Below are 23,304 nucleotides of genomic sequence, written 5' to 3'. Positions count from 1 at the left end.
CACTGTCACAACATCTGCAGCAGGGGCAGGGTGGGGAATGGCCATGACAGGAGCTCTGTCACTCTCTGTATGCAGTTTCTTACATCATTCCACCAGGTAGCTCCACAGCCAGTGAGGGGCAGTGACGTGCAGGGGCAGGAACACCTGAACTGGTTTGTGTCGTATGTCAATCAAACTGCTTTTATATTAAACCAGGACAAGTAGTTTAAGAATTTACTGTCCATGCTGTACTTTGTTGTTCTCTTGCACAGCTGGCTCGCATGGATCCATGTGTTTGTGACCCTCAAATCTTTCAGTGTCACAACTGGTAGCTTACCTTGAAACAAATCCGCAGCAGCTCAGTTAAACCAACAGATGTTGCCAGGAGTAACCAAGACTTATTTCTATGTTCCCTTCCACTAGCTCTACTTTGAGGACTGAAGCAGCAACAGATACGTGCTTGCAGGAGCTCCCTAAAACTGCTGCAAACATTTGCTAAGTGAAAATATGTCTCCAGTAAAATGCAGTAAGCCGAAGAAAAACAATAAGCAAAAATGAATGACTAGATGAGTCTAGCCTAAGACTTGTACATCGAAAGCTTGTGTCTTCTCCCTCCTCCATTCCCAAAGCATTTTCTAACTCCTTCCTGGTAACTTTTCCTCCTTCTCTTTTAATTTTTTGTATGGCAAGCCAAAAAGTCACAGATGCTCCACATTATCATTCACAGCTCTTAAAATGCCTGGACCTATATAATTTTCTGGAATCATTCCTTTAAACCAACTTACAATCTTCAGAAAGATTCATATGCAAAGCATTAAGTTATAGCAGAAATATTCTGCAAATATTTATATTACTTTGCTTTACTACCACCCATCAAGTTGTGCACTTCTGCCATAATTATATAAAATATGCCTCAAAAAATTTACTGTAGGAAAATTAATTTTAAAAAGAGATTAAGGCTGTATCATGGTTTAAACCCAGCTAGCAACTAAGCACCATGCTGTCACTCTCTCTCTCCCCTTCCTCTCCAGGAGAGGGAGGAAAAAAAGGTAAAAGTAAAGCCATGTGGGTTAACATAAGGAGTGTTTACTTGAACAGCACAAAGAGATAAAACAATAGTAATTATAAGGTGAGTGATATACAATGCTTACCGCACTGTTGTGATGTACAGCGCTTACCAATATGCACTGCTTACTGCCACCACAATGTTGCGCCACACTAAGCTGCACCAAGCCAAGCTGTGACACAACGTGCTGCCGTTTGAAACTGCATGCTCTCACCACTACCCCTCCTTATATATACTGGACATGATGTCAGTATAGTATCAAATATCCCACTGGCTGATTTGGTCTGACTATCCTGGCTGTGGAAATGAACCCTGTCCTAGCTAAACCCAGGACATCATCCATCTCTTATTCTGTACCATCTACGTCATGCCCTGATCCACTACTTTAGCTGTCCTGCATACGTATACACACATACACACAGATATCTTTCACTTAGCTATGGGCCATGGGTTCCATCTGTCATTAACAGTCTTAGGGCAGGAGAGATGGTGCTGGAAGAGCCACAGGGCCTGCTGGTCTCTTTTTAGGCCCTAAAACCTTCTCTTCCACGTGAGGACACTGATTAACGTTGAACAGGGCTCGCTAGGCATGGGCCAGGCCCAAGCACATTGCAGAGATTTCTCCTCTCTGGAGCTGCCTGGTTGACAAGACACTTTCCCCAAGGATTTTACTAGTTTGTCGGGATCTTGCACTTGTTCAGGGATAAAATTCAAAAACATTGGAGAGGACCACTGTCCTAAGGACTTGTCCATACTCTCCCACACGCTGTGCCACTCATAACTCTCCAGCTTTGAGGCAGATCTCTGGGTGATATTCTTAAAAACTCTATGTGTAGCCCTAAACAAGACCCAAGACACATTTGGGAGTCACAACAGTAAGAGCAAACTGGCCTGGACGTCCCAAGGATATTCAGATTTCTCAAAAGCTGACAGTCTCCTCCTCTGTCTTGCCCACAGATTGGATGAGGCTATTAATAAACAACAATGCTGCAAGCAAATACCAGCTTAACCTCGTAACCAGTGGTATAATTGTACCAAGGGCTGACGACATGATAGTCCTGATCTGTCTCCCAGAGATGATTAAGATCACCACAGGGAACACGTAGTGTATGTAAGGATTTAAATACTACCAACACGGTGACCATGGACTACTTAACTAACATACAAAGTGTGTATAGCAAACATGCTAGTTTTAACATGCTTGGATAAAATCTGTCGTTATCTCAACCCTTTGTGGAGCCCATGTTGAGTGCCAAAAAGGACTGTTGTGGTTTAAACCCAGCTGGCAATTAAGCACGATGCTGCTGCTCACTCCTTTCCTCTCCAAGTGGGAGAGAAAAAAAATATAGCGGTAAAGCCACATGGGTTAAGATAAGGAGAGTTTACTTGAGCAACACAAAGCGAGAGAAAACAATAGTAATTAGAATGGTGAGGTGAGTGAGGTACAATGCTTACCACACTGTTGTGATATACAGCGCTTACCAGTATGCACTGCTTACTGCCGCTGCCAGGTCGTGCTAGACCAACCCACAACATTTTGCTACACTGTTTGAAAATGCACACCCTCACCGCTAGCCACTCCTTATATATACAGGGCATGACGTCAGTACAGTATTGAATATCCCATTGGCTGGGTGCGTCTGGCTATTCCGTGTGTGGGGAACGACACACACCCTCACCGCTAGCCACTCCTTATATATACAGGGCATGACGTCAGTACAGTATTGAATATCCCATTGGCTGGTTCAGTCTGGCTATCCTGGCTGTGGAAATGAACTGTATCTTAGCCGAACTTGTGTCAATACCAGTGGACTGACATAATGGCTAGCATGCTGAACCTCTACATATCTGTGGTACAGAGCTATCAAAAATAAATCTAATAATTCTGGTGTCTTTGAATAACACGGAGAGTAAGATAATTGTGGAGAAGTTTCCACATTATGAAAAGGAATAAATTTTATATTATGAACATAACCTCAGAAGATGCTGAAGTATCACAATCCCAAATCTGCTGATTATAGCTAAAATACTTTTCCACATTTGGTTAAACTTCTTAATTTACCGTGAGAAAACTAGCACCACACTGTCAATTAATTGTTTCAAAACCTTAGTCTGAAAAGTCAAATGAGAGGGAAAAACCCCCAACTCAACAACCACCCTTCAGAACAAGCTATTTTGTTTGCTTTTCCATCAGCATGGCCCTTGAGACAGCCTGGAATCTGGCCAACTAGGAAGCAGGAAATGATCGCTGGGATTCTCTGTTCCTCACATATCTGTCATTATGCTATTATATCCACTGTTTCATTTTCCCTACTGAACAGCAGAGAAATTTGGTCATGTACATGTGAGAACAGATCTGGCATAACAAGTTAAAGCTGCAGTCCTTTATAAATGTGATGAATCTGAAAAACTTTAATTAAAAAGTCCCCTAGTGAATGTTGCTGTGTTTTTATAGAGCTCTTTACAACAGCAGTATCTCTGTTTATGTCTTCCCAGAAATAAGATAAATACCTTTTTATATATATATACCCTTTCAGATTATTATCTGCTCTAGTCATCACTTCTATAAGCCATCACAACATGCTTCTTTGGAATTGTCAAGGAATGCTTTTCCAAGCAATTATTGCATATTTCAAAGCTAGTTTGTGGAAGAACTTTTAAAATTATAAATCTGTTTACTTCTAATCTTTTTTACTTATAGCTGTGATTAACTTAACTGCAAAATAAAAAGCATGTTGCTTCAACTAGTCTCTATTCTAACTTTAGGAGAGTAACATGAAAGGATTTCAACATTATTTAACAGTAGTCATTAAACCTGATAAGTAAATAAATACCTGGTTTTTATCTGACTAGAAGGACAGCATGTGTACAGATTAGAAAATTTACATTACATAGAACAACAGCACTCCTATACCCTGTGTGTATATACATAAATATATAGGTATGGTCTGTGCTAAATGCTCCTCTGCTATACTTCTGTACTTGCTAAATACACAAAACCCCCTGCGCTTCCTTTCAAGCCAAGGCAATAAAGGCTGAAGTGCTGAACTTCCTAACCAATCATCACAGTGTGCCTTTTAACATACAGCATAAACTCATGTGAAAGAGCAGGGACTGCGGTTCGCAGGTTCTCAACACTGGCACTCAGTTGGCAGGACATGTCATCTCTGTCTAGCTTGCACTTTGTGACCCTAACATTTTCTCTTCTTTCCCACCACAATTATTTGGCACTGGAGAAAAAAGGTGCAGATTACCTATGGGTCAGGCACAGGATATGAAGAACAAAGAGAGTTCTTGAAATCTATTCTGTCTGACAATTTGTGGATGAACCATATAGGAATTAAATCGGTCTGTGAAGGCTTTCAAAACACTCCCATTTTAAACTTAAGACTATAAAGAGAGAAGATAACAGTGTAAAAACAGAATAAAATCACAACAAAACCCCATATTAAAACAAAAAAAAATTAAGGCTATTAGCTATATAAACAATTAGTTAATATAAACACTGAGAACTACAAAATAAAATTATTTAACAAACTCATTTTCATAGCCAATGATTTAGGAGTACTCTCCCGCACTGATCCCTTTTAGAATGCATAGTGGATGCTATACTTTTCTAATAGAAAATGAATCCTATTTTGCTTGCTCACATGAACAAGTCCATTCAGATTAAATAAGATACTCTTAAAGTAAACCATGTTTGTTCTAAAATAAATACAGATCTTATTCTGCAACTTGTATTTATTGAAGTAGCTACACTAAAATCAAGTTTTACATTTTCATTTCAGCTGCACCTTGTAACTGGAAGAATCCAATTTAAAACAAAACATGACCCAAAGAAGTAGCTATGCAGCAACTGTACCATGACAGTAGTAAAAGAAAACTTTACTTTGCTAGTTCTCTTCATAAGTGTCATGAAGCAGATATTTTAAGTGTCTCACTACATATTACTCAATACATTGAAGAATTTCTATTGAAAAGGAAGATCGAAATGTAAAATCATACCTCTAGCAGAGGGTTAGCAGAGCTCAGGACAATCACAATAAAGTGCAGTCCTCCAAACCCTACACCTCTCTTGCTTGCTTTAGGGTATAGATTTGTTGTTTGGGATCCAGTTCAGAGATACTTCCTATCATTCCAAATATGGTCATTACATTCCAGATGTTCAGAGAAGAAAAAACATAGAAGTATTCTATTTCTGTAAGGTATGATCTTACTCAGGGAAGTGTTTTGGAATGCTTCTCTAAAAATCAATGCTTGCTACAACTCTGACAAAATAACTTGTTGTCCTATTTCTGTGTATTTTGCAGGAAAAAGACAAGGGAAGAGGAAGGTATCGGAGTTTTACCCGTAGATAAAACTGGCTTAATATGACTCAAGTTTATATGTTTAAAGAGTCTGTGTCACTCCCGGAAAGGACAGTGTTAATTTCAGAATGACAAATTCACTTTATTCTAAAAGTTCAGCACTTCACAATGTAAATACCTTGACATGATTCTGCAGATATATACTTTTCTAATACGAAAAAAATTCTATGACTAATGAAAGCCAGTGAAAATAAAATATGAATGTGTTTAAAGAAGAAAAGCAATGAACCTGGTCAGCATGACATGAATTGTTCCCAAACATATTCACTTAAAAGTATACTTTGAGGAACATATACATTTTATTGAACCTTATATACTAAAGGTTGTTCAAATATATTTAAATTTTAAACAATTTCAAAATTAAACTTATGAAAAGAATGATTTTTCCATGAAAGCCTGAAAACAATGTCTCATATCTCAGAAAATGAGAGGTTCACATGGAAATTTTCACAAAATGTAAACTCTCTCAGCCCTGCGCAACCAATTAATTTAAACTTGCTGTGCCTTGGTGCTGTTCTATCTCCTAAATGCATGTGTTTAAATCGAAGCTGCCACGCTTTGGGCTAGCAAGACTCCCATCCTTGTATTTATCTGCTAATGGGACAAAGACAGGGATTACAATTCTCTCTGCTAACCTTGCCAGTACAGCTGCCAGGCAGCTAAAACTTTTGCTCCTATGAGCAGCCTGAAGACCTTTGCAGAACACCTCATGTATTTCTCCTTTTCTTTCTCCCCTCAATGTTGTGGGGCGAATGTTGCCCCCTATGCTGCTGCTCAGTGGCAGAAGCAGGGTGAACTGAGGCACTGCTGCCTTCTCCAGCTAGAGCAGAGTACAACTAACTGCTTTACCAGAGGTCTGAGAATGCCAGCTGAATAGGCAAAAGAACTTTTTTGCCACCTTAGAGCCTTATATTTAGAAAAAGGGAGAAGCAACAGGAAGGTAAAGTGATAAAGAGATGCTGTGAGCTTGGTAGGCTCCTGTGTACTTCAGCTGATCTGTACACGTGCAAAGACCACACCTGATTTTCTTGAGAAAGGAACTCATATAGGGTGTATTTTCAGTGTCACCTAGTACGAAGGTGCTCATTACTAGACACATGAAATGAAAGATAGTATGTAGTTAGTAAGTTGCGTAAGGCTATAAGAATGACTTCTCCAGTAAGCCAAGAAGGTATTTGTCATTCTTTCTAACTCCAACACTCATGCACCACAACAGCACGTTCCACAACAGCCAGGCATCACGCATTTTGGATGGGTAAAAGCTTTTGGCTGGGTTTTGCACACACCAGCAAAGCCACAATTTTGCCTATGAATGAAAGCTTTGTTTTGCATTTCTGTGCATTTACCTCTGGCTACATGTGCAGTGTAATTTAGTCTGTGTTCATGAAGTGGAACTTCACGAGCTTTCTGCACAGTTGTGGCATCCGTGGTTGTAGCATCATGTAGATGAGAAACTATTTGCAGTCATTCCCTAATATACGTATCAGGGAAAATTCCTTACCATGATTTGTATTTCCTTTCCTTTCCTTTCTTTCCTTCCTTCCTGCAGTGAAACTGAGCCTTCTACTACATTGCTACTGTGGAAAACTAAATGCAAATGGATGAGCTTTGTGACTCAGTCTGAATGTGCGAACTACTGTGTATCTACTGGAAGGGAGTCCACAATTGTTGACGGGTTCATCAGAAAGTGAACTCTGCTACTCTTTATAGGACTTAAAGTACCTTAAAAATTAGGTTTGCATCTACAAGTAAATGTAGTGCTAAAAAAAAAAAGGGAAACAAAAAAAATTGTACTGAAGCTTTTGGAGTAATTTGGCTTTGTCAGAACTCTCTGTTGCTGAAGATGAACTATTAGAAATTGTATCTTGGGGTCCTCATAAAGCACACTCAGCCACAGTCTAATCGGGAGGTTCTTGTTACAGACACTACAAACATCAGGAGGAAGTGTGGCCAAAGGAGAAAAGGCATTTTTAACAGATATTCCTCTGTAGGAACCTGAATGACCCCACCCTAGATGACCAGGGATTATTAGTTCAGCTGCCATCCTTATGGTATTTGCGGCTAGGAGGGAGATAATTCAGCCAGCTTTATCTAAAGTTTTCTTTCTTGCTGCAACCAGCCCTTTGTATCTCACTGGGAATAAGGGTCATTCAACAGCTTTTCCTGTAATTTTTTTGAAATCTATTTCAGTATGTTCTACAGTCCTTTCAACTTGTTTTTGTAATAAGTGACTACAGTTGTTTCTTTTTCAACATCTAGCTAACCAATTAAGAAGTAAAGGGCCAAAGTTCCACAAAGACTTTGCAGGAGTCATCCTCCAATCACAGCCAAATCAGACTCACTCTGCCAAAATCAGATAGGTGCCTCAAGGAAAACAGGTATTTTTCATAGCCGTAGAACCAGACCTAGTGGTCTGAACATGAACTTCTGTTCATTGTTCATTGCTAAATGAAGGTCGTCTGGCAAAACCATCACTTTATGACTGTTATATCCTCAACATTTGTATTTCCAGTGGTAAATATTCATAGGATCAACAGGAATTATTACATTCAACACCACGAAAAGCTGGTTCTGCTTTCAGCTGAACTATCACACTCTTTTGAAAACTATTTTAAAACAAAAAAGTCATTGTTTCATAGATTGGTTTTTAATTATTTCTAGTGAAGAAATATTTCTTCATATATTAAAGACTGCACATACTGTTTTTCTGTTTTGAGAGAATGTGAAATGTAATGTTCTTAAGAAATTTATTTTCTTTGGCATTATCTTAGTTGATATTTAGCTTTGGGTCAGTAAACCTACCAGTTTACCTCTAGAAAAGGTTAACCTCCACCTATCAATAACACTGTTGCTCTGAACTATGAATTTTTCTCTTTTTTTTCCAATATTGACACAGCCAGGCTGACTTTCTTCCTTGAAGGATCCTAGCACAACAAAGGAAATTCATATTGTGATGCTACACTGAGGTCTTGCAATGCTCTGAGCCAAGTTCATGAATTACATGTTTTAAATAGAACTGGGCTAATTGTGCATTAGGGAAAAAAAAGAGTAGGAAGCACCAAAAGTTGCTGTGATTACCTCTTATAACAGCTGCTACCAGTTGGTTGGTTTTTTTTTAAACCCCAACGTAAATAGTAACATCCCCACCTCCCCGTGCTCCAACAATGTTATGTATGATCGGACAATGCAAACCCATAAAGTTGATGCATGGTTTGGGAAGAATCACTAAATTCTATGTAACTTCTCACCTCCAAGGGAGGTGAGAATGGCGGTGCTGCAGACTTAGTCAATGGTTTAAACTTCTAAGCATTCTGAAAGCTTATCACAAACCGAACCTAAATGTACTAACTGTTAACACCAACTAAGTTCATTATATATTAATGCGTACTCCATCACATTTTCCTTCTAATAATATTGCTTCAAAAAACATAAAGTAAAAAACTGAGAAGTGATACTTAGAAATAATAAAAATTATCAATATTATAATTATAACCAATAATTATAAAATAGTACTGAAATCTAATCAAATGAAAAAAATTGTCTCCATTTGCCTGAATTATTTATTTAATACTTACCAATAGTTTATGTTCTCTCAAGGACAATGGTGTAACTTTGCAGTAATTTTAACTGTTTTCTGAACCATTATTTCACACCCTGCTGCAACTGAAAGCCTAGAAGTCTCACTTGTTTTATGGACAAGAGAAATGGGAGCTATTAAATGATACACACAATCTGTTTTGGAACAGCAGTACTTAGAGAAGCAAGACTCTGATTTATGGTTCTGATTTCTTCTTTTTCAATAGATTATCCTACCATTTTGTAAACATAATTTGTCACCAACACCAGCCAAAGCTCTCTGTAACTACTTTTTGCTTTTCTTTCAGATCTGTTATCCCTGCTGAGAGAATCTACTAAAGAAGAATTTTTCATACTGACACCAACTGTAGTCTTGCTGTGAATAACCACATTCCCATAAAAATCATTCCATTTATCGCAAACTTGTTGGCAGACCATAGGAATAATAGTCAATTCAGGAAACCTTTTATCCTGAAACTACATAGCTTAACCCTTTGCATGACCATATGAAGCTTATACAAAAAGCAAAACATGAAGTAATACCTTAGCATAGATGCCTGAGTGTGGTTTTTATTATAAACTAAAATTTACGGTCATATGGAACTTTTTTTCCCTCTCTATTTTTCCTACCTTCCTATGGTAAGGAAAGATGTATGAATTTACAATATAGTGGATCAATTAGAAAAAGATATTTGCTTTATGATTTTTTTTGTGAAGGATACTTCTGTTAATCTATGTTTGCTTTGTTAAACACAAAACTAGTGGAAATTAAATTCAGGAAAGAGACATTAGTTTTGTTGGTCAGTCGGCTTGACTGTTTGGCAGTCAGAGGTTGCTTGTATCCGAATTTATGACTGAACTTATTGTTTTACGGATGGAACAAATATTTGGTGTATGTTTTCACTGTCTTTTTGTTCTGTTTGTCAATCTTCATTTGTAGGTAAATCTGTCTTGATTTACACCTTATTCATTTGACCAAGGCCATAAAGGGAGTTTTGGACTTGTAAACGCACCTTTAAGAAAAATATACACATTTTGTTCCAATAAATAAATTGAAATATTTGACTAGTATTTTTAAACTTTGCAGTCAGAGAAAATTGTTATAAGATCTCTTACTTGAGTTATTACTGCTACTACACTAGGCTCTCTCCCTTGCCCACCAGTGTTAGGGAAGGCGTTATACCCCTGTGAATCCATACTTTGCTATCATAATGTGAGTTACACAAATACAAGAAGAAGAGAACCTTTAACTGATTGAAATTATTTTCTACAGTTCAGAAAGGATCGTTTGCTTAGATATAGTTGATCTTCCTTGTGGCAATAATATTTCAGCTGAGCTCAGCACTTGTGTCAGTAGTCTGTACTCTGCTGTCAGTGAACACGTAAGAACATTCATCTCCCAAACCCATAGTACCACAGGTAATATTCAGGAAGTGCCTGGACTGCCCTGTTCTGATTGGACAAGGATCTTCGGAAAAAAAAAACCAAAAAACCTCTATTCCTTAAATACCTCATTGTGTTGTTAAACTTTTCATTTACATTTTTTATAATCCTCATTAAATCCTCATGCTTTAGCAGCACGCATTAAGATGGCTTTAGACTACTACAGAATAACCCAGCTTCTTGACCATATCTAAAGACAAATTTTAAAAATATTATTAACAGCAGTCAAATTTTATTTTCAAACATAGAAAAATAAAAGGGATTCTGCAACAAGGAAATAAACCCCTTCCCCTTTCTTAAAAGTTTAATTACACCATTGAACTGGATGAAATTCAGATAGAAGCCGTATTGTAAGAACATTGAAACAGTATAAATCTCCTAAGACCATGAAACTCAAAGATTTTGGGAACCAACTTCAAGCACTTCTTTTGTGCTTTTAACAGAAAATGAAGAAGACACTTCTTAATTCTTCTCTCTGCAGCAGCATTTTAATATAATTCATGCAAAAAACCCCAGCACAATCAGATCCATTTAAAATACATGTGTATGAGTATTTTATTAGAATTTAAACTAAAATCATAGCACTCAGACATCACCACACCAGCACAAACTACATGATGGCTCTCAGGATACCAGACAACTTGTAAATAACATTGCAAATTCATGCTAAAATTAAATCTAGGTTGAAGAAGTTGATAGAAACTACCTACCAGGTATATTGGTAAGATGCTTACATTGTGGTTTCAAATCTTTGTACTTATGCGAGGATTAGCTAGTGTGCTCTCAATGGTACGTAAGGATGACACTTAGTTTCACCTGGCTTTCCTAAAATTAAAGTACATAATTTTCAGAGACTAATCCACTTAAAATACCAACCTGAATAATGTAAACCTGAGATTTATGGTTTAAGATGGTCCCCAAATCAACAATGAGAGAAATTTTTTTAAGGTGACTATTATGTTCTTTTCAGTTTATTTTCTGAATTTTGCATTGGAAGAGTCCAGTGAGGAAAAAAAATCGTTTGCCTCAAAGTGGTGGAATCAGCACGAACTAACCGCACTTTTGCAATCAGAAAGGGTGGGCTGGGAATGATATTTGAGTGTAAATTAATGTTGATCTTAGCTGGAATAACTTGCTCTCTTCAGCACTTACAACTGCACCAGGGACTTGACTGGCTGTATGAAATTTTACACATATGTCAGCTTAATCAGAGACCAAAATCTACTACTCAGGAATGTTAATTGAATTTGTGAAATTTTTTAGATTTTTAGGTTGTGAACTAATGATGGATTACTGAGAGAACTTATGAATGTGTTATGAATGAGTTATGACTACATTGTTGACATCTGTAGTAGTAGATAGGCTTCTGTTCAGTAGTATTCATAATTTTTTATGAAAATGTAAAAACCATTTTGTTCACATCACCTCCCTGAAATATTAGAAGCCTAAGAAAAGCCTTTCTACACAAGAGTCAATGGAAAGCAATACATTAATTAATAGCAATATTAACTACTTTTACCATTAGTATAAACTATTTATTCCTTTGGCATCACTATTGTATTACTTCAGACTTCTAGGATAATTTAAGTACTAAAAAGAACCTATTCAAATCTGAAATGACAATGCTGGCACCTAGCTTTGGATCTAACATGCTGAACCATCGAGCAGCATATCACATCTGTGCTTAGGGAACAATCTCCACGTGCCCTAAGTCCCTGGCATGTACCAGGGACTTTGCAACCATCAAAAGCAAAAAATCATTAAAGGCACATGTTTATACATCATCAATATAACATAAGCCAGCGTTTTGAAATCTGCTAATGGATTGACAGTAAAAGTATGAAAATATACTGCAAACTTCTCAGCCCATTCAATGTCTTACATTTCTTCTTTGCATCTCTTAATTTCCTTAGAAATTGAAGCCTTAGACAGGTTTTTAGAACAACTACATTGTTTCATTATGCGTTATAAGAGAATTTTCAAATTGTTGTCTTATTCATTATATAGCAATTTTTACGTTACCTTTCAGAGCCTGCCACTGCAGCACAACACTAAGGTTTTTGTTGCAATTAAAGCTGCTATACTTGGGGTAAATCTGTGATTCCAAAAATAGACCCTGTGTATATATTGCTTTGATGCAGATATGCAGTGACATCCAGGCACCTTACTACTGCCCTTCAGTACAATATCTCCTGTACTGGATGATCCTTAAATCTGATATTTCAGGTCCTGAAGAATCTAGCAGGTACCTGTAATGGGCAGGTACAACCGTTATTGTGAAAAGCATGCCACTGGTATCTTATTTCCTGGGAAGGAACAACTTTAATTCTGTCACTGGAAGGAACACCTTTGAATGTGCAATTTGGGAGAATATCTAGACAAAACATGTTTTGTTATCTGATGGAAATTACTTTCGGGTACCATCTTGGAAATGGGTTTAATACCACTAAAAGTTAGCTTGCTGTCTGTCTCAAACCTTTTTTCACTAACGTGTATGCTGCTGACAAATGGGATGCCATCCACAGGCTTGAGGATTGGGCCAATGTGAGCCACATGACATTCAATAACACAAAGTACAAGGTCCTGCGCCTGGGTTGGGACAATCACATGTATCAATACAGGCCAAGTGGTGAACTGACTGAGAGCAGCCCTGCAGAGAAGGACTTCAGGATACTGGGGAACAACTTTAATTCTGTCACTGGAAGGAACACCTTTGAATGTGCAATTTGGGAGAATATCTAGACAAAACATGTTTTGTTATCTGATGGAAATTACTTTCGGGTACCATCTTGGAAATGGGTTTAATACCACTAAAAGTTAGCTTGCTGTCTGTCTCAAACCTTTTTTCACTAACGTGTATGCTGCTGACAAATGGGATGCCATCCACAGGCTTGAGGATTGGGCCAATGTGAGCCACATGACATTCAATAACACAAAGTACAAGGTCCTGCGCCTGGGTTGGGACAATCACATGTATCAATACAGGCCAAGTGGTGAACTGACTGAGAGCAGCCCTGCAGAGAAGGACTTCAGGATACTGGTGGATGAGAAATTGGACATGAGCCAGCAATGAGCTCTTGCAGTGCGGAAAGCTAATTGTGTCCTGGGCTGCATCAAAAGCACGGCCGGCAGGTTGAAGGAGGCAATTCTACTCCTCTACTCTGCTCCCACAAGTCCCCACCTGCAATACCGCATCCAGCTCTGGGATCCCCAGCACAAGACAGACACAGACCTCTTGGTGAGGGTCCAGAGGAGGACCACGAAGATCATCAGAGTGATGGAACAACTCTTCAGTGATGAAAGGCTGAGAGAATTGTGGTTGTTCAGCCTGGAGAAGAGAAGGTTCTGGGGAAACCTTATTGTGGATTTTCAAAACATAAAGGGGGCTTATTACCAAGGCCTGTGTCAATAGGGTAACCATTTCAAACCATTTCAAAGAAGGTCGATTTAGATTAGATACAAGGAGGATATTCTTTACAATGAGGGTGGTGAGACACTGGAACAGGTAGCTCAAAGAAGTTGTGAATGCCCCTGCATTGGAAGTGTTCAAGGCCAGGTTGGACAGGGCTTGAAGCAACCTGATCTAGCATCCCTGCCCATGGCAGGTGGGTTGGACTAGATGGTACCTTCCAACGCAAACCATTCTATGATTCCATGAAATGACCTTTAATATACTGGGTGATTTGTATGTTAATGTATTTCTTTTTAAAGCATGCCTGCTTACTTTTCAGATCATTTGTACTACAGCAAAATCTAGGCATCCCAAAGAGAAGCCTCTGTACCAAACAGCAGACCACATGGAGTTCATATTGGTTATTAGCTCACAAGTACAGACATCTGAAACACTGCAATGACTGATGCCCTTCTGCTCTGAATGTTGGAGCGGTTTTGGTTTTCTCAACCTGTGGTTTTAAAAATGGACTTTACTTGAAATGTATGAATAACTCAAACTAGAGCAATCATAACTTAAAAAAATCATCCTAAATAAAAACACTAGGAAAAAAATTAACACATACAATCGAAAACTGGAAAGTTTTCTTCGATGGCTATTTGTAATGGGTTTTTTTCCTCCTTATTTTTAAAAAGTTTTCTGAATACACACATTTTCCAATTGTGTCAGCACAGAGAGCATTAACGCCAAGATGTTCCTAAGGAGTGAGACATTAAAGAGTCCAAGCTGAAGCACTGTTAGAAAGCCAGGTACAACTGTACACAATAACAAATACTACAATACCAGACTCAGCTGTCTCTTTTCACTCGAGTACTTTATGACAGAATTATCATCCCTGTATCTACATTTACCATTCTTACCACCATCATCATCTTTATCTATAGATGAGACTAAGGCACAGTGGTCAGGAATTACAAAGTACTGGCAACTACAAAAATGGACCTTTGCAGGACAATAATGCCAGCAAAGGCATACTCTGTAAATGTTCAGAGCTAGGAGCACGGCTTCGGACACAAAACGATCTTGATCTGAGTTTTTCTATGCTGAGAAGTTGAACAAAAGCTTTTCTCTCTAGTCATCCTGTTTTCACTATCCTTCTCCACTTCCTCAGTCAGCCTGGCTGTGTCTCTGCAGATTCCCCAACTGCCATCACAGACTGCGGACCTCTGTATATATAACTTAGTTGAGTTTAAATCTAGGCAACATCATACTTATTACACCTGACCAAAGCTGGCTTTATGGCATTTCCACAAGGTGTGAGAGAATAAATGACAGACTTCCACACTGCTAATAGTGGCCAGCTTGCTCTCTGAACTTGCTCTGGAGCTTGCTCACAGTCTGCACTTAAGGGCTGGCTTGCATCCAAGCAGTTCACTTGTTTGATTACTTGACTCTAGGACCAGATTTGCTAAAATACTTTTAGAAAGAAGACCCCACAGTGGTCATGGTTCTTTTAGATGTGCACACAGTAAGTCTGCCAAATGTTATTATTTAGTAATGTGTATTATCATAACGTCCACAATACCAAATCATGCAACTGTGCTAAAAGTTACCAGCCTGAGCCTGTGGCATACTACGGTATCAAGGTCTGAGGGGAAATAGTTTCTTTTTCTTATTCACATTAAAGAACCAGAACACACGTCTGTATGGCTTCAAAGGCATTCCTACAAGGGCACTGATGATATGCTGGGTATGTAACTGTATGCATGGTCATAAAGGACCTGGGAGGAATGTCATTTAGTCACCTGCGGTGTTACTGAGATCTAAAAACGAGAAAATTCTCAGGTGGATGCAAAGAAGAATATATGTCCCCACCATGAAGAAAAGGTCTTCTTGAGGCTCAGAAGTGATTTACATGGTGTATTTCCTTCCAGCAGCAGGGAGGCAGCCTAGTTTTACCTGTAAGAATTGGAAGGCAAAGGCCAGAAAGGGACTAATGTTGGAGAAGTTCTGCTCTGCAATCAGGCTTCATGGTTGCTGTGCTGGGGTTTTCTAATTGCCTTTCTTAGGCCTGATCTCTTGCTACAATCTCTCTGGAGCACTTCTTCTTGTAGCAATCGCTTTAGCATCCGTTATTAGTACAGAGGGGTAATACCACCTGCTTTAGTGCTCCAAGAGTCTGTATTGCAACTTGGGCCTTGGAGGTCCTTTGCATTTCTTTAGGGAACAAAAGGGCTCTGCATACTGCTGAGTGTCAGACATCCCAGTCACATTTCAAGTAGTAAAAGCTGCCCTCCACACAGCCTTGAGCTGGCAAAGGAACACAAAGAAGGGAGAGTGTTGATATATACTGAAAGTCCAATGACTGGGAGATAGATACAAACAAGGAGAGCAGGCATATTCACACAGTAAATTACGCAGGAAGCAATCCACAAAGGGCAGTTTTCATAAAAAATACCTGGCAGCTAATTTCTCCCTATCAACTTCTAGATATGAGTAAATCCAAACTAGCAGTGACAGACTTGTAGGAGTCCCGGAAGGATTTATTGCTATACGGGTAGCGGAAAGAGGCTTACAAGGTAAACCTCTTCCTGTGTGTGTGAGTGCAGAGATGTAAATCTAACTAATTTAACTATATGTAACAGAGTGAAGAGGCAGGAGAGTTAGAGCAATGCAGATGGCTGATCCTGTGCTGTGGGACAGCTGGCTGACCCAGTCAGCAGTAGGCAGGCAGCAAGACAGAGGGGCAAAGGCGTTGCGCAGTAGCTGAGGGTGGGAAACAAGCAGCATGGCCCCCACCTGCCTGGGCTGCAGCTCCAGCCAGCTGCGGTTACAGACAGAGCTGCATCTGATGGAAATTGCATGAAACTTTAATGCAGGCAGCTTTCCAGAGGGGTCTGTGCATAGTAATACACTAATGCGGTGCCTTAAAGGTTCATTAACCTGAAGCAACACCATACTTGTAATCATAAAACAGTTACACAGCTCTTCTTGAGACATAGAAGAGACTGTGCCCTGAATTTTCATCAGGAACATACCCAGTTGGATTTTAAGGATAAATCTGAGGAGAAATTAATCAAGGTCTGCATTCCTAATTGTTAGAACGTAACTATTTTTTTTTCCCCAAAGAACCAAAGTTACTGCTGTACAGTAATACTTGATAGAATTTCCTCATCCTTTGTTGTTAAAAGAAATACATCAACTAACACAGCTGAACATCTCATACCATACTGCTATTCATTATAAATGACTCCCACACACATAACATCACTTTACATAGAGACTCCACAAACAAAAGTGAATTGTGAAGCCATGAGTGTGTATTATGTATCCTTCACTGATGACAGAAAAATGAATGATAATCATCTTTACTGTGCCCTTATGTATTACTGCATTTCTTGAGGTGTCAAAATTAGGGTTTTTTATAGTATCATAATATATATAATCTTATTATGATCCCCCCAAAAGTCCAAATGAAAAACCTGAAATGAAAAAACAGAAATAAAAAGCCCAAAAGAAAAAAACCCCATTAACTAAAACTACAAATTATTTTTTATTTTAATTACTTCAATAGAATTCAACACAGACAAAAAAAAGTGCCTTATTCATAAAAAAGTGTTAGGTAAAATTAAGAAAAGAAGTGACATTCTCAACTTCAGTAAATATATCTAAAGGAACAGATCTTACGAGATGGTACCATTTTAGAATAGACTTTGTAAAGCAGTGAACTAACTTTTTAAAACAAGATGTTCATAATCATTCACTACCAGTAATTATGCCTTAACACAACTAGTTATAATGTGCACCTAATATGCTAAAGAAATGAATAAACTAATCTTTTAAGAAGGTCAGTATAAATATGTAAATGTATACAATCTTTGAAGTTGCAGATAGGTAGATGTTATGCCAGTCCTATCATCAAGTTGCTAATTTCCTTAAAACACTTGAGCATAGGTCCTAAAACATCTACTACGTGTAATTGCTCCATACATACAATTAAAATGTTATATACTTTATTATCCCTATCACAAGATAATCAGCATGTAAAATGACGCATTCTTTTCTGATGAGATAACTCTGGTTCTCTTGAAAGCACTACATCAATGTATTTATTCCTTCCCACACACAATTAAAATTCTACTATAGAGTATGAAATACTTAAATGAAAGTTTTCAATACTGAAAACCTAAACTTCTTATTTTGAAGCCCAAATATAGACTTCGGAATCTAAATTTCAAGAACACTGCACTATTTTCTACTTTTGACCTAATATACTTCTATAATTTCATTATGAAATTACTATTAATACAAGAAATCATTGTTTATGATGGTAGATAGATCAAACTATAAATTAGTATACATTAGTAATTTCTTTTTGGTATGTTAAAAAACTTGTCATACCCCTTTAACATGCCTTTTCAGAAATGCACCCTCAAGATCTGAAATCATTTGTTGTTATATCAGTTTGGAATTACTCCACATAAATCTGTCCAAAGTGAGGGAAATAATATATCTCTTTTACTTTTTCTCAAAGCAATGAACTAAGAACTAGTACAAACTGAGGGTGCACTAACTGTAAATCTGAGTGCAGCTCACCCATTCACAAACTGAATACTGGCCTCAGAGATAGTGAGATCTGACTGAATTTTTTCATTGAGTTTGAAAAATGCCAATTACAAATACCATTAATACTATTATTATTACACAAAGAGCAACATATAGGAAATTAGGTGATTTATTTACCTGGCTGTATTCCTGCTAAATTAAGATGGGTAAACTAGTTTGCAACGGATAAGTGTTGGCATTAATCCACTTTATACAGACTAAAAAAATTACTGATGAAGTTAGAATTTAACCTAATAATATTAAATAAATCTCTAGGTTGAGCTTTTTAAAGCCAGATAGGTCACACAAAACGAAGCAATACTTCAGAGACCAACTCTGCCCTTTGCATTTAAAATGTTATATCAGTCTTCAGCAGTTTACAAGATGACAAAATACTTTCCAACTAACTTCAATGACAGGAGAGCTGTTCTGATTAGAACTTCTTTTCATCTGACACATTCCAGAAAGAGTTTTACTAAAAAACATTAACTTGTGGTATCTGGAAAAATGCACACTATAGGCCAAAGTTATGACAGATGATTGCCTACCTGTTAACCCAGCCTCTCTGTACACCAGGAAGGGTTCCCTCTTAGTGTGGGTGAGCTAGAGAGCTTCAGCTTTCAGGTTCCCTCTTTGAATTATGCCTAGACCCATAGACATGTCTACACTGTGGGTTAAACAAGTTCCAAATTCAGCTTTGCCTGTCTTCATACTATTTCTGGGCAAGGATGCCCAAGCTCTGTGGCTCCCTAGCAATGCTGCCTACAAAATTCTCAATTCCTAAAAGCCCTGATATGAACTGGAAAGCTTAGTCCTGAGCATGGTCACCACTAGATCTTCCAGACTCAGTTCTTCATCAGCAAGAACAGATGCTTTAAGCCTGAGGCACAGTCAAGCCAAATTGCCTGCAGTTTCCGTGGAAGCCTGTCAAGTTGTAGGGCAGCTTGAATTTCCAAAATACCAAGCAAGGACTCTCAGTTTCTGAGATGGATGCGAGAAATCTGCCTTGAGGTCACAGGCCTTGGGAACCTGGTAGGCCCTGCTTATAACGGTGACACTCACAAGAAGGACAAACTGCAGCTCCAGGAGAACATATTCCTTTAAAAAGACCATGTGTCTGTGACATGTTTAAAAAAACCTGACATTCTGATGAACTGAAAGCCTCATTTTGTGGCCAGGTCTAGTCCTTACATGCTGCATCTCACAAAGTGCAGGCTCTCTTACGCCCCTTCCCTGTACTTCTCTGAAAACTTCTCTGTGGAAATCCACAAATACAAATCCACTCCTCTGCACACTGAACATACTCTTCAAACCCTTGGACAGGGCATGATCTTTCAGATTAGAACCCATGTTCCTCAAGGACTGAAGAGCTCACATAAAAGGACATGAACACAACTGTACACTCCTTTGAAGAAGACAGACCAAGTTATAGACACAAACTTTTACATTTGATTTTGGAGATGCCAGATAAAGTGGCTTGTTGTGGAGAAATGCAAAGAACCAAGCTCATCCAGTGAGCTCCTCTGGTTCTGTTAACCACCTGGATCAGTGATTTTTTCACACACAGCTTCAAAATACTTCAGTGAATAAACTGCTATCCTGTACTGTTAAGACTGGAACATGCCAATTAGCAGAAGATGATCTTCTATCCCTAAGATACCTCCATCAAAGTCAGTGACTGACAATCATGTATGAAGAAGTAGTTGCTTTTAGCAGTAGTAGATAACTATTAAGCATCTGGCTGTACACAGCAAATGAAAACACATTGAACTTTATTGAATGTGCTAGTAAGATACAGTAGTACTTTCTCTTTCTGCTCTCAATAAAATGAAATATAACCAGAAATCAGAAACAGATTTGGAAAATAACTAGCATTGTTATAGTTTTCTACAAATCTGAAAAATTGGTCCTATACATGCAACTCACTACTAGTGTTTCTTGATCCAAAACAATCATATTTACATACAGCTACCATAATAAAAGAAAACACTACTTTAAAATTTAAAGAAATGATCTATTTTACTTTAAGTATAAAAAGTAAATACTCCACTAAGGAATGGAAGGAAAAATAAGCACATTTAAATAATTTCATTACATTCTAAGATGCCAAATCATCTGTGAGTGGTTTCTTTTTAGATGAAAAGAAATCAAAATACAGGACAGATGTTGGACTAACCACATTTGAGGTCTATTGCACACTGGCATTTTTCAAATTATTTTGGCTCATCTATTAAATAAGGTGTATTTTTCTTGATTTTGAAAAGGGAAACATCAGGAAATATTTAAAGGCCAATTGCTGCCAATTAACTTTGATCAGCAAAAGTTGCATTTGAATCTTTTAGATTCTTTTGCCTGTCTGGAATAACACACTATTCTAAAATCTAGAAAAACAACAACTCGATGATTAATGTGTGTTGGCAGCCTCACCACAAGCTTGCTTAACAGTTGGATTTTAAATAAACAGCTGTCTTCATTATGATGGGAAAGAAATCTGACTGTTATCATGATTCCACGTGATTAAAATACGATCAGAAATTGCTTTTTTCCCTTTTAAGATGAAACAGACAGGCGTTATGGTGACAGTCTCTTTCAGCACTTTGGATACTTTTAGACCAATCTCACAAGCGTTGCCAAACCATAACCAATGTAGGCTGAAAAAGCCCTTGGCATGCTGACACCAGCTTCTTAACGCATGCCACAAGGGAGAGGAACGTGCAGCAGAGAAACCCTAGCACATAACAAATCGTACCTGCTGCCGGGTAAGGCAGAAGACCTGGTGGCCGCTGAGGTGGACAGTGTATACAACATTAATGATTTCCCTTGGTGTTAAGGTAATATTTGCCCACAGTGAGGTGTAAGTGGGAAATCTGTACCCAGCCATTAACTGTTTATAGAAGCTGAAATTTAATATTTAATGGCCTGTGCTGACTATTGAACTCTAATGTTTACGCTTTTGTTGTATCCATTTCTGAAACTTGTCTGCTGTGGTCATAAACGCTAAGACCTGTGAGGACAAAAATCTGCCATTTAACTATTGAAACCTTTGAATGCCAGTGCAGACATTTAGTGTATGATATTATATATCCTAGTGACTAGGATGTATAAATTATAGAGATATTTTCTAAACATTTCTATACTAAAACCCAAAAATAATTGTCAAACCATCTTAACAACACATAAAGAGAGACAAATACTAAATCACCTGTGTGTTTTAAAAGAATGAACACTTACTTCTAAATCATTAAAGAACAGATGTGTGTCTGCCAAATTGAAAATCATCTCTTCCATTCGAAGTCCAAGAGACACAGAAGTGGGTGGATCCTTAAAGAAGAAATTAAGCCAGTACACCATCAATACCATGCCTAACATACATACCAAAATACAAACTGGAGGAACTGCTTTGCAAGAGATATTACTTGATGTATTAAATGCAGTATCTGCTTCTTCACTATCTAATCCTGTACTATAACACATAACAGTAACACTCAAAAAGATGCCTTACTAGACTGATACTATGATTCTGCAATGGGACCTCTATGGTCACCCTCTTGCATCCCTTGCATTGGTTCTCTGTCCTCTGTGCAGAAAGGGCAAATCCATTTTCCCTAAAACTTCTCCAGATTTTACAACTGTTTACAAGTTTTATGATCAACTAGGGGCACAATAATGCTATTGTTACTCAAAATAAAACCCACTGGTCACAAGTGAAAGGATTCAGTTGTGGAATACCTAGTGACTTTAAAGCAAGCCACCATTAATGTTTTACTTGCAAATGGCAATTAAATATAAAACCATTCCTTGATTCTCCACAAATCCATGCTTTAATTAAGTTTTCAGTTTGGTCCACCCATGCAAAGTGAACAAATCTATTGTTATTAATGCATAACACACTTTAACTTCTCTTCAGAATTTACCAAAACTATTTATTCCTTACTAAACTAATAAACTCAAAAAGCATGTTCACCATTGTGGTTACCAAATGCAATACAGATGTTTGTCTTTTTTCAAATTTTTTTTGTGTTTTATATATTTTCAATCTGAAAAACCAGAAAGAAAGCCTAAAATATACATTTGACATAGAGTTTCTCGTTTATAATGCCAAGTATATCCAAGTGCACAGAAGCATGAGTTTGAAAGAACATGTTATCTCTTGACATCCTCTGTTAACAATGTTAGTTTGTTATGAATTATGTTTTAAATAGAATGGCAGAAGTGATAACCCATATTTTACTTACAATAAGTTAATATTCTAAACCTGATGACAACTCAAAGTTAAAAATCAAGAGATGCAGTCCCTAGTTTCTTTTTCCACCTCTCAGTCAAATTAATAGGTGTTTCAACATGATCTCTGAATTTTCAAACATTTTTCTGAAACTACTGATTAAAAAGCAAAATGTCTCACTAGTAAGAGCTGAAAATGAATGGTTTATTTGGCAGCTTGTTTGCCTTCTCAAAGTACCAAAACTCAAGTAAAACTAATCAGAAAAAGAATTTTGGAAAGAAGCATTTAAAAAAAAAAGCTACATAGAACAGGCAAAGCATCTCTTGAACTCACATTAAGAGTAAATAAGTTTTCTAGTATATAAAAAAGTAGCCCTTAAAAATGGGGATTAAAAATTGCATCATGCAATTTTGCCCTTAGAAATAAGTCTCGTATTTAAACTGCCCATTTAAAAAACAAAAAAAAGAATATTTGGCTTCCTAATTCAAATGGAAATACTTTACAATATGAACAAAAGTATCTGTTGCTCTGTTTTAACGTTGCTCTATTTGTAGACCAACATCTTCCTTTATTTTACTTTTGTAGACATGTGAGGTGGAAAGCAGGTGATATTTTCTCTCCAGCTAGACCTAAGGCTACTTTTCCCTCTGACATT

At 37.7% G+C, this 23,304-nt stretch overlaps 1 protein-coding gene across 1 annotated transcript in view; it reads right to left on the bottom strand.

Annotated features, from left to right (window-relative positions):
• Positions 1-23,304, bottom strand: part of LOC104492739 (eyes absent homolog 1-like) — a gene marked incomplete at its 3' end in the record, with an annotated part of 38,632 nt that overhangs the window by 8,529 nt on the left and 6,799 nt on the right. Inside the window, exon 4 of the mRNA XM_010135329.1 lies at positions 21,659-21,748. Coding sequence (XP_010133631.1) covers positions 21,659-21,748 — 90 coding nt within the window. The remainder of the gene's footprint in view (positions 1-21,658; positions 21,749-23,304) is intronic.

Source organism: Buceros rhinoceros, unplaced genomic scaffold, assembly GCF_000710305.1.
Source record: "Buceros rhinoceros silvestris isolate BGI_N320 unplaced genomic scaffold, ASM71030v1 scaffold514, whole genome shotgun sequence".
NCBI classification, from domain to species: domain Eukaryota; kingdom Metazoa; phylum Chordata; class Aves; order Bucerotiformes; family Bucerotidae; genus Buceros; species Buceros rhinoceros.
This window is presented reverse-complemented; position numbering and strand designations above follow the sequence as displayed.